We start from the raw sequence: 13,838 nt of genomic DNA on the forward strand, positions 1-13,838 counted from the left end.
TGCAGGTTGTTAAACATGGCATCAAGGTTAAGGGAGAAATAACATTCGATATGATTGGAAGATCTACAGAGCCTTGTTGATCGAGTCTGTTACCTGAGTCTTAAGAATGGAACTGATTTCAATTTTAAGAAGACCAAATCATGGTCATAAGCGGAGAACAGATTTTTATGTACCGGTACATACATCTATTTTTATATTTTATATAAATACATATTACGTATTAAATAACTTGTGCTGTAAGCGCATAAATGGATATTTTTACTTCATTCAAATTGTTAAATTCAGTTTAGACACAAGACATTTATATAAGCTTCTCAAACATGATATATGTAACTTGTATTTGTATAGTACATGGTTTACATAGAGTAAAGTGGGCAAATTAATTTCAAGCGGTAATGAAATGGCGTATTGCTTTTAGTGCCGGGAGTGTCCGAGGACATGTTCGGCTCACCAGGTGCAGGTCTTTCGATTTGACGCCCGTAGGCGACATTTCAAGCGCAAGGAAGCCCGAACAAGAACTATTTTTTTTCAAAGCCAAAAATATTGATCTTAAACTCCTACTTAGAGCCATGATTAGGCTACTCGTTGCGGGTTAGAAGCAGTACTGTATTATACCGACAATTTTAAAAATATTGAATCACTGATAGGCCTACATGAACTAAATAAGGATGACACTTCATCAATTTAATTTTTTTCAGAACTTATTTAAGGCTCATTAAAAAGTAATTACCTTATCTGCAAATTTAATATTTTTGTATCACTCTATAAAGAAATTAGAAGCATCAACGAATTTGTTGACCGAGCCAGTTAATGAGGTGGGGAAAAAAACACTGACTGAAAAGGCACCAAAGCAGAAGCTATTAAACGGAAATTTAAGAGTGTTTCAATATCTTATTTTGGACTTCATATTATAATGTGTAATGTTGTCCGCTTCTGTGGTGTAGTGGTTAGTTTGACCAACTGCCACTTCCGCAGGCCCGGGTTCGATTACCGGCTATGCCACGAAACTTGAAAAGTGGTACGAGGGCTGGAACGGGGTCCACTCAGCCTCGGGAGGTCAATTGAGCAGAGGGGAATTCGATACCCACCTCAGCCATCCTCGAAGTGGTTTTCCGTGGTTTCCCACTTCTCCTTTAGGCAAATGCCAGGATGGTACCTAACTTAAGGCCACGGCCACTTCCTTATCTATCCCTTCCGATCTCTCCCCCCTCCCCCTTACAAGGCCCGTGTTGAGCATAGCAGGTGAGGTCGCCTGGGCGAGGTATTGGTCCTCCTCTTCACTTGTATCCCCCGACCAAAAGCCTCACGCTCCGGGGCTATGCATAATTTTGTAATATTGAAGCGAAATATTTGTATAATGTTTATACACATTTTTACATTTTTAACTACGTAAGAAAACTACTTTAAAGCTTGTTAGCACTCAGTCTGTTCCCTAGTCATAAGTAGACTCGTATGCCTCCAGGTATTCTTTTGTTCAGAAGAAAGCCATACTTCCTAGTGTCAATTCAATCAATGTAATTTTAAAGTTTTTCACTTTGTTCATAAACACGAATTATAACATTTATAAAATACCTGTAAAAATTACACTCTTAAACAAAGGAAGGTTTCGTTCTACAAGGACATCCTCAGATTCTATCAAATCACTTTAAAACAATATTGTTTATGATACGTTAACTTGTCAATGATTGTGAAGTGGTAATGTTATGAACAAGTGAGACAAATTATGATTGTAAGTCATTCCTTCACTATCACCTGGAGGTAACGGGACAAGGTAGATTAGGATGTTTCCAAAATTTTGCAATCGATAAAATTAAATTATGCTTTCCTTCTGGAAATTTAATTTTTGATGATCATTGATAAGTTTAGGCTTAATATTTTTTACAAGTTGCTTTACGTCGCACCGACACAGACAGGTTTTACGGCGACGATGGGATAGGAAAGGGCTACGAGTGGGAAGCAAATGGCCTTAATTAAGGTGCAGTCCTAGCATTTGCCTGGTGTGAAAACTATCTTCAGGGTTGCTAACAGTGGGGTCCTAACCCACTATCTCCCGAATGTAAGCTCAGAGCTGCGCGTCCCTAACCGCACGGCAAACTCGCGCTGTTTTACGCAATGTAAATAGTACTGTGCACATTTAGTTCTTCTTCCGGATTGAACCGTATTGTTGTGTGCACCTTCCGCATAGTTTGCCGACGTTTCGAATACACTGCAGTAGTCTTTGCCCAGGCGACTGAAATACCCCTACTCAATCCGAGGTAATCAGTCTCCCCAGACAGCTAAATAAACTAATTCGAAACGTCAGCAAACTCTGCGGAAGGTACAGAAAACAACAACACTGTTCAACCCGGAAGAAGAACTAACTCAACGGATCGTGGAAGCTGCAGATCTAAATAGGCATGATTTAAATTGAACAACTTTAATTGATAGAATCTGAGGATGTTTTTTAAAATTAAAATTATTTAACTTATTGTCGCTTTAACTTAGAAAGTCATATCGCGACATTCATAATTATACATACAGGATTATTACATTGATTACATAGAGTTACAATTGTAAAAAAAAAAAACAGTACATATTGATCAGATAGTGATTATATGTCATTGAATAGATTTGTAGGATGTTCATGTAGAAGGAAACATGTCATTATTTGTTTAATAGTGTGTACGTTTGTAATGTTAGAGATGTTATAAATAGTGCTCTCGACAGACTGAAAAGCGTTAACGTTACATCCAGGTATTCTTACACTAAACAGTCAACCAATAGAGAAAGCCACTACGTATACAGTACCTATCTATCTATCTACCTACCTACCTACCTAGGTTTCATCATAAGCGAACATTGAGATCACGCTCTCGAACTCAGCTGTAGAACTGAGACAGCAAAAACTGGTTTCACGAAGTTGAAACACCTACTATGTAGCCGCGATCTGAGCCTAGACCTGAAGAAGATGGCAGTAAGATATTAATGTCTTCTCAACCCTTTAATATGGTACTGAACCGTGGACTATTCCAGCAGCTACAGAGAAGACGATCTATGACTTGAAAATGTGGGTGTATAGTTGGATCTTGGGGATCCCGAGATCCAATCACATCACAAATAGACATGTTCTGTATGTTCTGCTCTGTCAACCTCAACCGATATTAAAAAGAATCAACCTGAATATCTTCGGCATATTTTGAGAAACAGGCAAATATATTGCCTTCTACAAGTCATAATTCAAGGAGAACTAGCAAGTAGAAGAGAATTCGAAGAACAACAACTTCCTGGTTTTCAAACTTGAAAGAATATGGCTCTGCTCAACTCTTCAAAATGGCGCTCGACAAACCGAAGATAGACATGATGACAAACAACGTCAAAAATAAATGACGCAAACAAAGAACTCCTCTCATTTTAGGTACTAGAAAATGCTTCTTAGAGCTCTTATTTGATATTAATCCTGAAGATACTGTTTTCCACTATCTACACCTAAAGAAACTAAAGAGGCATTTTTCTAAAATCTCCGAGGTTTACTTAACACTAGTGCCTGGATGTTAAGGAATATCACGGGTATATTAGAGGATAGAATGCAAACTTATTGGAGCGAGTAACATGTATACTCCAGACCGGAACAACAGTTTTGCTATGAGATTTGCATAACAAATAGACGCTCACCAATTAGAACCCCTAGAAATTATGTTACTCTCGCTACATTACGGAAGAGCGGGCTGGACAACACGTCCTACTAGCCAAATTAGTTTGCATTCTGACCTATTAGCCTAGGTTCTAGGACATTTCGTGCCACCGGGCATTTCGTACCACTTGAAAGAGTGGGAAATATTGCGAAGTAAAAAAGATATCCCAATGAATGCATTCGTTTGTATATCCATTGTCCACTACTTGCGCAGAATCATCCGCACGGCGTGACGACTACTGATGCTAACTTTCCGTCTCTGGCGCAACTGATCTGAATGGCGCACGTGTTAATTCTTATTTCGTATTCGTAATTCGCGGAGATCTAGATACTTCCACCTTTCAGTAATTTCCGCGTGACCTTCAAGCCCATATCGGCCAATTCATCAGAATATTTTATTTTACTATTACCGAGCTCGATAGCTGCAGTCGCTTAAGTGCGGCCAGTATCCAGTAATCGGGAGATCGTGGGTTCGAGCCCCACTGTCGGCAGCCCTGAAGATGGTTTTCCGTGGTTTCCCATTTTCACACCAGGCAAATGCCGGGGCTGTAACTTAATTAAGGCCACGGCCGCTTCCTTCCAATTCCTAGGCCTTTCCTATCACATCGTCGCCATAAGACATATCTGTGTCGGTGCGACGCAAAGCAAATAGCAAAAAAAAAAAAAAAAAAAAAAAAAAAAAATATTTTACTTGATAATGAAATAATGCGAGTTTATAAATATTCACAATAATAGTAATATTATCCATCCTTATGCTCGTCAGGCACATTGCGCCCCAACACGATGTATATTTCTATTGTTTTGTTTTGTTTCAGGGTTTATTCCCGTTGTGAAGAAATACTACAAAAGCAAGAGTTTATTGGCGACGATGGGATAGAAAAGGTCTAGGAGTGGGAAGGTAGCGACCGTGGCCTTAATTAAGGTACATCCGCAGAATTTTTCTGGTGTGGAAATGGGAAACCACGAAAATACCATCTTCAGGGCTACCGACAGTGGAGCTCGAACCCACTGTCTCCCGAATGCAAGTTGATAGCTACGTGACTCAAACCGCACAACCACTTGCTCGGTGGATGGATTTACGTTCTGCGAATTTTTAAATGTGTAGTCACTTAGAGAAAGGAAGATAATATTATTATTTAAATAATAATAATAATAATAATAATAATAATGGCGTGTGGACTTCAAAGAAGACTGGTGCTGGTCTTTTGAGTTGACTCCCGTAGGCGACCTGCGCGTTAGTGAGGATGGGGCACTATCTATGACGAATTCTAATTATAAGACGGCACACACACTCAGCCCCCGAGCCACTGGAATCAACCAATGAAGGTTAAAATCCCCGACCCGGCGGGGAATCTAACCCGGGCTCTCTGGACCAAAGGCCAGCACATTAACCATTTAGCCACGGGGCCAGACAGAATAAAGGATGAGCGCTGTATATTCCTCACATTGAATATTTCATCAGACTAAAATTTCATTATCATCAAAATATAATGCACCTTCCGTTTGGATACGTTTAACAATAATGATATCTATAGATTTATTGTTTCTCAAATCAATGCACATGCCAACAACTTATATAAAACCATACGCTCATTCGTATTTTGAGCGACTGTACAATACTTGCTTTAAGTTCCTCTAGAATGGTAATACGGAAGGAAAATATTGTTAATTGTTTAAAAAAACGGTCACCAGCCCAGTTGTTATATCTGTTACTGAAATCACTGGAAGCCCATTTCAAAGCTGGTGAACGATTGGGGCTTTAAGCCGTATCCTTCACAGGAACAATAACGAGTCCCACTTACAGTAAATAGTTGGTTCTGAGCTACGTAGCGCACCATGTAAAAATGAAATGGCGTATGGCTTTTAGTGCCGGGAGTGTCCGAGGACATGTTCGGCTCTCTTGATGCAGGTCTTTTGATTTGACCCCGTGGGCGACCTGCGCGTCGTGATGAGGATGAATTGATGATGAAGACGCCGGGAATCGAACCCGGGATCCCTGTGTCCAAAGGCCAGCACGCTAACCATTTAGCCATGGAGCCGGATTACCATGTCAGACTAATAAGAGGGTTAAGAGCAACATACGCACTTATAGTTAAAAGTCGTATGTGATCAGTGCCATTACGTTTTACTGCTGTTTATAGGCTATGGCGCCAGCGTTCGGGGCAAAGAAGACTTCGGTCACTCGGAAGACCGTTAGGAAAACAAGCCTCGGGATCATGCTGCTCGAATAACGGCTCCTGAAGAATAAAATATACAGATGACGGTGTGGTATACCTGACAGGGTTCAGTCAACTCACTTACAACGATGTAATGAATGAATGGCTGATCAATCAGACCCAAAGGTGCAGTTGTCTTCTGGAGTTTTAAACTAGCAAATTAAACATTGCGGAACTATTACTACTAATGTTATTGGTTTCGCGTCCCGCTAATTACTTCAACGGTTTCCGAAGACACTAAGCAGTCGGAATTTTTTTCCCCCAGGTGTTCCCTAACGAGCCGCAAATCTACGTGACACGTCACCGGTACCTTCAAATACCACCGGATGAGCCATAATCGAAACAGCCAACCTCGGTTCTGAACGTCAGCGCTCTTCTGTCTGAGCCACCAAGCTTGGCAGGTTACAGGAATATACTACCCTCTTTTATACTACTACTGTTACTAATAATAATAACGAAAACAGTCGTGAAGTTGTAAGCTTGCATTCAGGAAAGGATGGGTTCGAATTCGTAACTTACTGTTGGCAGCCCTGAGGATGGTTTTCCGTGGTTTCTGATTTTCACATGAGACAAACAGCAGTGTGTATGTGTATGCGTACTGTGGAGAAAGCAAAGCTACTGTTATTCTGTAATAAAACTAAAATTGAATTTTTTCTCCCTGGAATTAGCCTGATGCGAAACTACGGAAAACTATATTAAGGGATGACGACGGTGGGGTTCGAACCCATTATCTCTAGGATGGATGCGTAGAGCTACACGACAAATACACGAAATTTTTAGGTTTATCGATATGGTGAAATCATGTTTTCAGCTTATAGTAAAATACTACTTGGCAAACTATTCAATTTTCAGTTCCTACAATATTATCACGCTCACTTTAAATTTGTATGATTCATTTGGTTCTAAACGCTTGTTTTTAATACAGTGTTCTATCACTATTATGATCTGCTTAATAATTGTCTCTGAACAAGAGTTACGTCGTTGACAGGCCTATTCTGTGTTATTTTTCTGTTTGTGACATGAAACGTCATATTGTACCCCCCTTTTTCCTGTCAGTTTGCTTAAAAATCACAGATAAAACAAATGATTCGTTTTAGAAAATGACTGATGTTAAGCGACTGAATGGCAACGCAAACTAAGAATTATCTCAAAGGGTGAACATAGCTAGAGCATCTCTGTGGCGTGCCAAGATCGAAATTGATTTAGACCACGAAAAGTCCCTCAAAGTATAAGAAGTTATAAGTAAAAAAATCAATGTTTATACCAATGCCATAGTAAATACTTGATGATGATGATGATGATGATGATGATGATGATGATACTTGTTGTTCAAAGGGACCTAACATAGCAAATATTAAATTATTAATGATATTAATAATATTTAATTTCATAGCATATATGCGAGAGAGCCCCCGTGGCTCAGGCGGCAGCGCGCCGGCCTCTCACCGCTCGTTTCCGTGGTTCAAATCCCGGTCACTCCATGTGAGATTTGTGCTGGACAAAGCGGACGCAGGACAGGTTTATCTCCGGGTACTCCGGTTTTCCCTGTCATATTTCATTCCAGCAACACTCTCCAATATCATTTCATTTCATCTGTCATTCATTAATCATTACCCCAGAGGAGTGCGACAGGCTTCGGCAGCCGGCACAATTCCCATCCTCGCCGCTAGATGGGGGCTTCATTCATTCCATTCCTGACCCGGTCGAATGACTGGAAAGAGGCTGTATATATGCGATACAACGACGGAAAAAGAATTTACTATCCATCAGCATGTGATGAAAGGAAATCCATTTTAATAACGATATTGTGTGGCATCTTCCTCTACATCATAACTGCGTGAAGTTTGGAAAATCATATCATATCATAAACTTTTTCCAAACGCAGATAAGAACCAACAGAGGTAAGACTGCAGATGAAAGAATTTGTGTAGCAACCGGTAAAATTAGACTGTATAGCAAGATATGCAGGTAGCGAATTAGATGGGAACACCTATTTGATTAATTAGTAGTAGTTTGTATATTGTCGCTGATATAAGGTCCATTATTTATTTAGGGTATTATGCTACAGATGACAGTCCATTACAATACATACAGAGTACAGTACATTATGGGGATTTTAAATCATGCGTGAATTTTTTATCTCGTTTATCTTGTTACAGTTTGGTCAGTAAAATTCCAGCTCTTTATATTATGCTAGAAACAGGTTTAGGGTCGCTTTTCCAACGGGATGAGGATACTATAGCAGTGATTATAATTCCTAGCAAAGTTCCTAGGCTGACGATTATCCTATCCAGTAACTGGAAAGTTATCTTGTCTATAAGGAAAAAAGTATTGAATGACCGTGGTTACCTCTTAGTTAATGACTGGTTTGATTTGTTTGAATGATCTGTAATTTTCTTTCTTAAAGCCTCACGTGAAATGAACACAGTTACGATTTAAAATACGAGCAGCCTATTTTAAAATACAGAGTAAGTTCGATATAAGCGATTGTCAAAGGGCATAATTCACCCTCGTTTCATAGATCGAACACGTTAAGTCGGTAGATGACCTGAATGAGCAGCAAAATAGGACGAGAGAAAGAGATTGTAAAAACTAGAAGAAATCAATAATAAAATTAATCACTTATACTTATACCATGGCATAATATTCGTGAATAGATTGAAAAATAATGTGTCGTTAAATTTCTGAAAAATCCAGGTAGGGTCTACATGGTTTTATAATATGTTACTCGAACGGTTAGGGTCATTACACGTAGTCAGAGACAGATAAATCGTAGTGCAGAATGTGCATGCAGATACCAGGCTGAAGAAAATTTCTATAGCTATTGTATATTACGAATAAGGAAGATTTTCTTTTCTGAGCGATGTATATACTTTCCGCCAAGTTATATAGGCCACGAATTCATGAAATGCAGTGTAGGACTGTCTTAATGTATATCGGACGTCTACTCTACAATTAGAAATCGCCCAGGTGGTAAATTCCATATTTTCTTTGAGGAGGCCCAATTTTGTTTTCTGAAGGCGGGCCCATATCAAATCCGTTACGGCAATGTGAAAGAGCGACAAATGATTTCAAAGAAGTCGGAAATTTATCTAACTTCTTCCATGGTAACGTATTTAATTCCCTACTTCGTCTTCATATAAACGAATATTTGCCCCAATTTGTCCTCCTTAATTCCAGCTTTATCTTTATACTGTGAACTTTCCAACTTTTAAAAAGTTCATTCAAGGTTATTCGTGGAGAACAGGGAGGCTGCAGATTTACATTTGTACCAGGGTAGCAAAATCCCCAAAACCGTCGTGAGCTGGTTAAAAGAACAGTGGAGAAAATTACTTAAGTCAGGGCTTCTCCCATCAGTAAATGTCAAATTCTGGGCACGCTAACGGTTACCGTTGGTGGCGCCAGCACTGGTCACAAATATGCAAATGGGAGATGAAGATGACATCTGCTTTCTAAAGTTAAAATAGACTGAAGGATGATGGTACCTTGAGTTTCTGTGTATGTCCGCACTGACAGCAACAATAAGAGAAGTAGTCGGGCAGGGGAGGCACGAAGTTGAGGGAGTCCTTGCTGCCGCCGTAGTCGTCTACCAGCTTCCGGTAGTGGACTCTGAAGATGGGCCTTGCTGACCCCATGGAGGCTCTGTGGGAGCCACTCAGGCGACCCATCACATACACACTCAACCACCACACACAAACACACGCACACTGATCATCTCACAAATAATATAAACTGTTCTTGAGGGCACCAAACACCAGCACATAAAAACCGTTACATAACGGTAACACTCCTTGTATGTCACCTAACCACTCGAATCAAGGACAGAACTACTTTTTAAAACTTGGAAGACACACAAGCTTAAAAGTTCACTGCAAGTTTCTACATCAAAGAATCCACGATAAGGTGTTGGCGGTTTACGAAAAGTGAGGTTTGCGCGAACTGTAACCGACCCTCACCGGCTGGAGTGTTGCTCAACTATGACGTGTATGGCTGCAGACCAGTTTGAGCAGCCCCCTCCCCCCCACCCGTGACGGCAAGCAGCTGGCTAGCTGCATGAAGTAAGCCTCTTTCATTCCCACCACAGGCTCTTAGGAATGTGGCTCTTCCCCGCCCAAACAGAGCTCTTCCACGATCGAGATCACGTATTATTACCGTCCGCCAATTTGTCAGGTATGGACGAAAGGATACAGTACATTGGTCACCTCAGGTAAGACCGACTTTCAAAGCGAACACAGACGACATTCGCGAGCGTATAGACTGAAGGTCTAACGTTGCGTTCATGTGATGAAATCTCCGTAAAAATACTGTATACCGTTTCATTCGTGCGCACATGATCGTTGTGCCCGTGTATGTTGAATGTGCCTATTGGATTACTTTGAACGGTACTAGTAATGATAGGCTTCACGTGTTCCTTTATATATGAATTTCAATTTTGTTGTAAGGATGTCAACGAAGTTTTAAGTTTGGATGTTTTTCTTTTTGAAAAAAGAAGTGAAATTTATGGGATACTTTCTTAGCTAGCAGTTGCTAGTTATTACGAGAGTTGTGGGATCGAATCCGCCCCGGATGGATCATGTTTGAAACTTGATTTTATTTGTCGTTGTTACTCAAATATTGTAATTTAGACGGTTCGCGTAAAGGATAAATTTGAACAGTTTAAATCTGAACGAAAAATGCAGGGTTACCACGTTACTAGTTCGGAGGCATTTTGTGTATGATGCGTAGTGATGCAGGTGGAAGTTTGATGCCAGGGCCATTAAGTTCGACTTTAATCCTCAATAAGAGAGGGTGCCAATAGCAAAAATGACCCTAAACTTTACGGGTGAGTATACTGTTTTAGTATGAGGGATGCTTTGATTTATGGTGTTGGGGTTTGAGGTACCTATTACAATAGGTTGTTAAGTTGATTTGGTAAGGGTTCGAAATAGGTACTATATATAGGGAATGGTGCAATTCGTACACTTTTAACAAGGGAATTATTGAGTAATCTAGTGATGATGGGCTCACTGAAATGATGCACGTAATGACATCTCTTTTGAGTGATGTTCTTATTTCAAAAGTAACAATCACAGTTTGATAGGACAGAACGATTTTTCTCCTGCCCGTGTAAGTAACTAGAGACTATTTTGGACTCATCGCCTAACCAAGGAAACGGATAAGAAAAAGGACATTTCTCTTTAGAATTCCCGTGCAATCAATTCATTTCAAAAACAAAATCTTGGTCCTACACGAACAGTGTCACATGGACTCTGATAAAGACAGAATATTCATGATACCCAAGTAATTCTACTCCACACGAAGTCTCCAGTCTAGGCAATTATGAATCCGAAGACCCGGCTGCAAGAGACTTATGGAGACCATAATTATTTTCGGTAAGTTCCAACAATGCAGCTATAAAGCCAGGAATAAAATATATATTCGAGGTCCCTTTGGACAGTCACTCATAATCCTCAAGTTCTCAAGTTTTGTATCGTGAATGGTAGCCGAGATTTCTTGGGTTCAAAATGACAAGCGTTTATTTACCTCAGGCCGACCCGTGCTGCATGGTTAGCGTGCCTACTTCTTACCTGGAGGACCCGGGTTCGAATCTCACCAGGTCAGGGATTTTTAACTGGATCTGAGGACTGATTCGAGTTCCGCTCAGCCTACGTGATTAAAATGAGGAGCTATCTGACGGTGGAATGGCGGCCCCGGTCTAGAGAGCCAAGCATACTGGCCTTGAGCAATCGTCGTGCCGACCATACGACACCTCGTAATCTGCAGGCCTTCGGGCTGAGCAGCGGTTTCTTGGTAGGGGCTGTTGCGCCATGAGGTTTGGTTTTTTATTTATCTCAGATTGGTTGTATTTGATTAGAACAGGATTTGGTGTGAGTTTTTCAACCCCGTGGTCTAGGGGTAGCGAGTCTGTCTCTTACCGGGAGGCCCTAGGTTCGATTCCCGCTGATTCAGGGATTTTTATATGGATCTAAGAGGTTTTTGAAGCCCTCACAGCCTACGTGAGAACAACTGAGGAGAGCAGTCCCGGAGCAGAAAGCCGAGAAAAACGGCTGAGAGAATTCGTTACGCTGACCACGCAAACCTCAAAATTTTCAGGCCTTCGGGATGAGAAACGGTAGCTTGGTTAGCCCATAAGGTTTGGTGTGATAGTTTATTTATTTATTTATTTATTTATTTATTTATTTATTTATTTATTTATTTATTTATTTATTTATTTATTTATTTATTTATTTACTAGTGGCGATGTTATGGCTCTCGACGCCTCCCTTAAACTTAACCACACTATTGACTGCAGGTTGGATGAAATGAATAACATGATAATAAAAGCGTGTGGCCTTCGGAGAGGCTTGGTGCACATCTTTCGAGGTGACGCCGTATAGGCGACCTGCGCGTCTGTGAGGATTGGGCCCTATCTATGATCAAATCTAATGATGAAGACGGCATCGGAATTAACCAATGAAGGTTAAAAACTCTGATACGGACGGGAATCGAATCGAATGGAATCGAATCTGGGACCCCTTGGTCGGCACGCCAACCATTTAGCCATGGAGTCGGACAATAAGGTGATAATAATGAAGGTGATAATGGTGATAGTAGAAAAGAAGTTTTAACATTCAGTCGGTGGTAAGAAACTGGAAATATGGTAAGGTACTGTCTATATGTAACTAGATTACTGGGGGTAATAACGGCGACACTGATGATAATAAAAACAATTAACTTATAACTTAGCACGCACCAATTCATGGTTGACGACGATTTACACGACTTATTACGTCGTGTTACAATTATATAATTAATGGAAATACTTAAGTACTACGTGTTACCTCCAAGGCTCAGGTAGCAGCGCGCCGGCCTCTCACCGCTGGGTTCCGTGGTTCAAATCCCGGTCAATCCATGTGAGATTTGTGCTGGACAAAGCGGAGAGAGGACAGGTTTTCTCCGGGTACTCCGGTTTTCCCTGTCATATTTCATTCGAGGAACATTCTCCCATGCCATTTCATTTCATCTCTCATTCATTAAACATTGCCAGGAGAGCGACAGGCTTCGGCAGCCGACACAATTCCTATCCTCGCCGCTAGATGGGGGCTTCATTTATTTCATTCCTGACCCGGTCGAACGACTGGAAACAGGCTGAGGATTTTTTCGCTTAAGTACTACATCATTCATTTTCACATTCACCCAGGCGTACACACTGCAAACTACAGGCAGGGTATACAGTAGATTTTATTCTACCGCCCCCCATCCACAGGGGTACAAAGGTATAAACTGTAGGTAGTTAAAATCCGCAGCCTGGCCGGAAATTGAACCGAGAACCCTCTGAATAAAAGACCAGTACACTGACCATTCAGCCAGCGAGCCAGACATTATTTTGAAGAAAGCATATGGAATTCGGCGCAGCATGAAATTTAAGCGAGAGATGTTACATAGTATTCTCGTGTAGGCCCTAGACAGTAGAACTTAGTTGTAACGACATCGAACGTACCTGATAAATTATGTCATTATATTATTGTAGGATTGCCTGACGTCTCGTTGTGAACGGGACTGTCCCTTTTTTCCGACTGTCATCGCTTTCTTCCCATGAGACACAAACGGGACGTAAAATGTCTTTTATTAATTCCGGTACCATTTTTTACCTTTTTTAATAATGTCATGACTGAAGTAATTGTAGAAGCTTTTAAATTAAATACGCGGAAGGCTCTGCTAATGGTGCGTTAAGTAACCGTCACATTCCGAGATCGAATATCTGTAGCCTACTCTATGCGACTGTATACTGCAATAGGAATTGGATTATCGGGATCAACTGGAACCGAGGGACGACGGATAAGCAAAAATCCGAATAATCCAATTCAACATTTTAATGCAATAAAATAAACACATACCAGGCACAGTACCTTGCAGTAAATGAAACATTTGTGAACAATTTTGAATTCAATTTTTTAAAATAACAAACAGAG

General features: G+C 40.6%; 1 protein-coding gene across 1 annotated transcript in view; it reads right to left on the reverse strand.

Moving 5' to 3' along the window:
- LOC136863136 (EGFR adapter protein) overlaps positions 1 to 9,554 on the reverse strand; it is a 376,221-nt gene extending 366,667 nt beyond the window's left edge. Inside the window, exon 1 of the mRNA XM_067139483.2 lies at positions 9,372 to 9,554. Within this exon, the coding sequence (XP_066995584.1) occupies positions 9,372 to 9,554 (183 nt within the window). The remainder of the gene's footprint in view (positions 1 to 9,371) is intronic.
- Between the last annotated feature and the right edge of the window lie 4,284 nt (positions 9,555 to 13,838).

This window comes from Anabrus simplex, chromosome 1 (assembly GCF_040414725.1).
Source record: "Anabrus simplex isolate iqAnaSimp1 chromosome 1, ASM4041472v1, whole genome shotgun sequence".
NCBI classification, from domain to species: domain Eukaryota; kingdom Metazoa; phylum Arthropoda; class Insecta; order Orthoptera; family Tettigoniidae; genus Anabrus; species Anabrus simplex.